Source organism: Glandiceps talaboti, chromosome 14 (genome assembly GCF_964340395.1).
Source record: "Glandiceps talaboti chromosome 14, keGlaTala1.1, whole genome shotgun sequence".
Classification (NCBI taxonomy): Eukaryota; Metazoa; Hemichordata; class Enteropneusta; family Spengelidae; genus Glandiceps; species Glandiceps talaboti.
This window is the reverse complement of record NC_135562.1, coordinates 21,247,892-21,249,674: the sequence shown is the minus strand read 5'-3', so window position 1 is coordinate 21,249,674 and position 1,783 is coordinate 21,247,892. Positions and strand designations below refer to the sequence as shown.

At 37.3% G+C, this 1,783-nt stretch overlaps 1 protein-coding gene across 1 annotated transcript in view; it reads left to right on the top strand.

The window, feature by feature from the left end:
• The first annotated feature begins 1,453 nt into the window (after positions 1-1,453).
• LOC144445416 (transient receptor potential cation channel subfamily A member 1-like) overlaps positions 1,454-1,783 on the top strand; it is an 8,520-nt gene continuing 8,190 nt past the window's right edge. Inside the window, exon 1 of the mRNA XM_078134955.1 lies at positions 1,454-1,462. Coding sequence (XP_077991081.1) covers positions 1,454-1,462 — 9 coding nt within the window. The remainder of the gene's footprint in view (positions 1,463-1,783) is intronic.

Here is a 1,783-nt window from a genome sequence, read left to right as displayed (position 1 = left end):
CCTTGACTATATGAAAAGCAAACACAAACTTCAAACTTCTCAAAATAAGGTTATTCGATTTGTCCTGGATATGCCACCGCGGACTCATATTGAACCAACTCATTTCAAAGAATTGGGATGGCTCCCCGTCGGCCACAGGGTTTCATAATATATTAAGCTCAACCATGTACATAGAGTTAGAACAGGATTGGTACCGAAGCATCTATCCGATCCATTTGTTTTTAAAAGTCATGTATATAGAACTAGATCCGGCCCCTATTCTATTTTTATTCCAGACCGGACTCGGTTTTATCAGAATAGTTTTGTTTATACAGCCAGTGTGCAATGGAACAAAGTACAAAGTAATGTACAGAGCATAACTTCTAGTACTCTTTTTAAGAAAAGGTTGAAATGATACATTTATGATTTAATGGATCGATGTGTAAATGATGACTTCCTTTTTTACTGATTGTTGTTTTGTCTCATGTGAGTTTAATCTGTATTTTGGTAAAGTTGAGTTTGTCTATTCTATGTGGGACCACAGTGGAAATAAGTTTTTAACTTTTCTGTGTTATCCCAGCACAATAACGTTTATTTTGTTTGTTGTAACTGTTTTCTGTATAACTGTATACTGAATGTTTATTTCATTGTGCTGAAATAAATCGAATCGAATCAAATCAAATCAAATCACGTCCTACGGGTCCTGGTCTAGTGTCAACAGTTTCACGTCCTACGAGTCCTGGTCTAATGTCAACAGTTTCACGTCCTACGAGTCCTGGTCTAGTGTCAACAGTTTGACGTCCTACGAGTCTTGGTCTAATGTCAACAGTTTCACGTCCTACGAGTCCTGGTCTAGTGTCAACAGTTTCACGTCCTACGAGTCCTGGTCTAATGTCAACAGTTTCACGTCCTACGAGTCCTGGTCTAGTGTCAACCTGAGTTTGACGTCCTACGAGTCTTGGTCTAGTGTCAACAGTTTCACGTCCTACGAGTCCTGGTCTAGTGTCAACAGTTTGACGTCCTACAAGTCTTGGTCTATAATCTCAACAGTTGCACGTCCTACGAGTCCTGGTCTAATGTCAACAGTTTCACGATCACATCCTATGAGTGCTGGTCGACTAGTCATAGTCCCCCTCCCCAGTTTATGACTTCCTTCACCTGCGAAATCACCTAGTTCTTTATCCAATATTAAAGTACACATTTAGTTCGTAAGGCATACTCAAAGACAAGTCACCAACGTCAAATCAGCTAACTCTACTCTAAGTTAGTACGTTTGTTTTTGTTTTTACTGTACAAATCCTGGCAACTCTCATCTTTACTCTGTGTGACGAGGTTACTTTGTCTGTCACTAGAGGGCGTGTCCTATGATGGACGATGGTTTGGACAATTATATATAGATGCTGGTATTTCAAACTGATATTTTGATTGCTGGAAAATTCTACGAATTTCTTGCAACTGCATTGAGACATAGACGATGGTGACAGTGTGACTATTACAAATATTTATAGAACATTTTTGTTAATACGAATGAACATTGTATTTCAAGTTATAGCACGGTCAGGCTTAGTTAGTTATGTTTACGGAAACAAATAAACAAACAAACAAACAAACAAACAAACAAACAAACAAACAAACAAACAAACAAAATAAATAAATAAATAAATAAATAATAGATAAATCGATAGATATCGACAAGTTTGAACTACTGAGTGATGTGTACAATTGTGACCATTTCGCATGTAGGAAAACAATTAGTCATTATTGTTGCATTGAATCATTGATTTGTGATTGCTCTGTTGTTTAA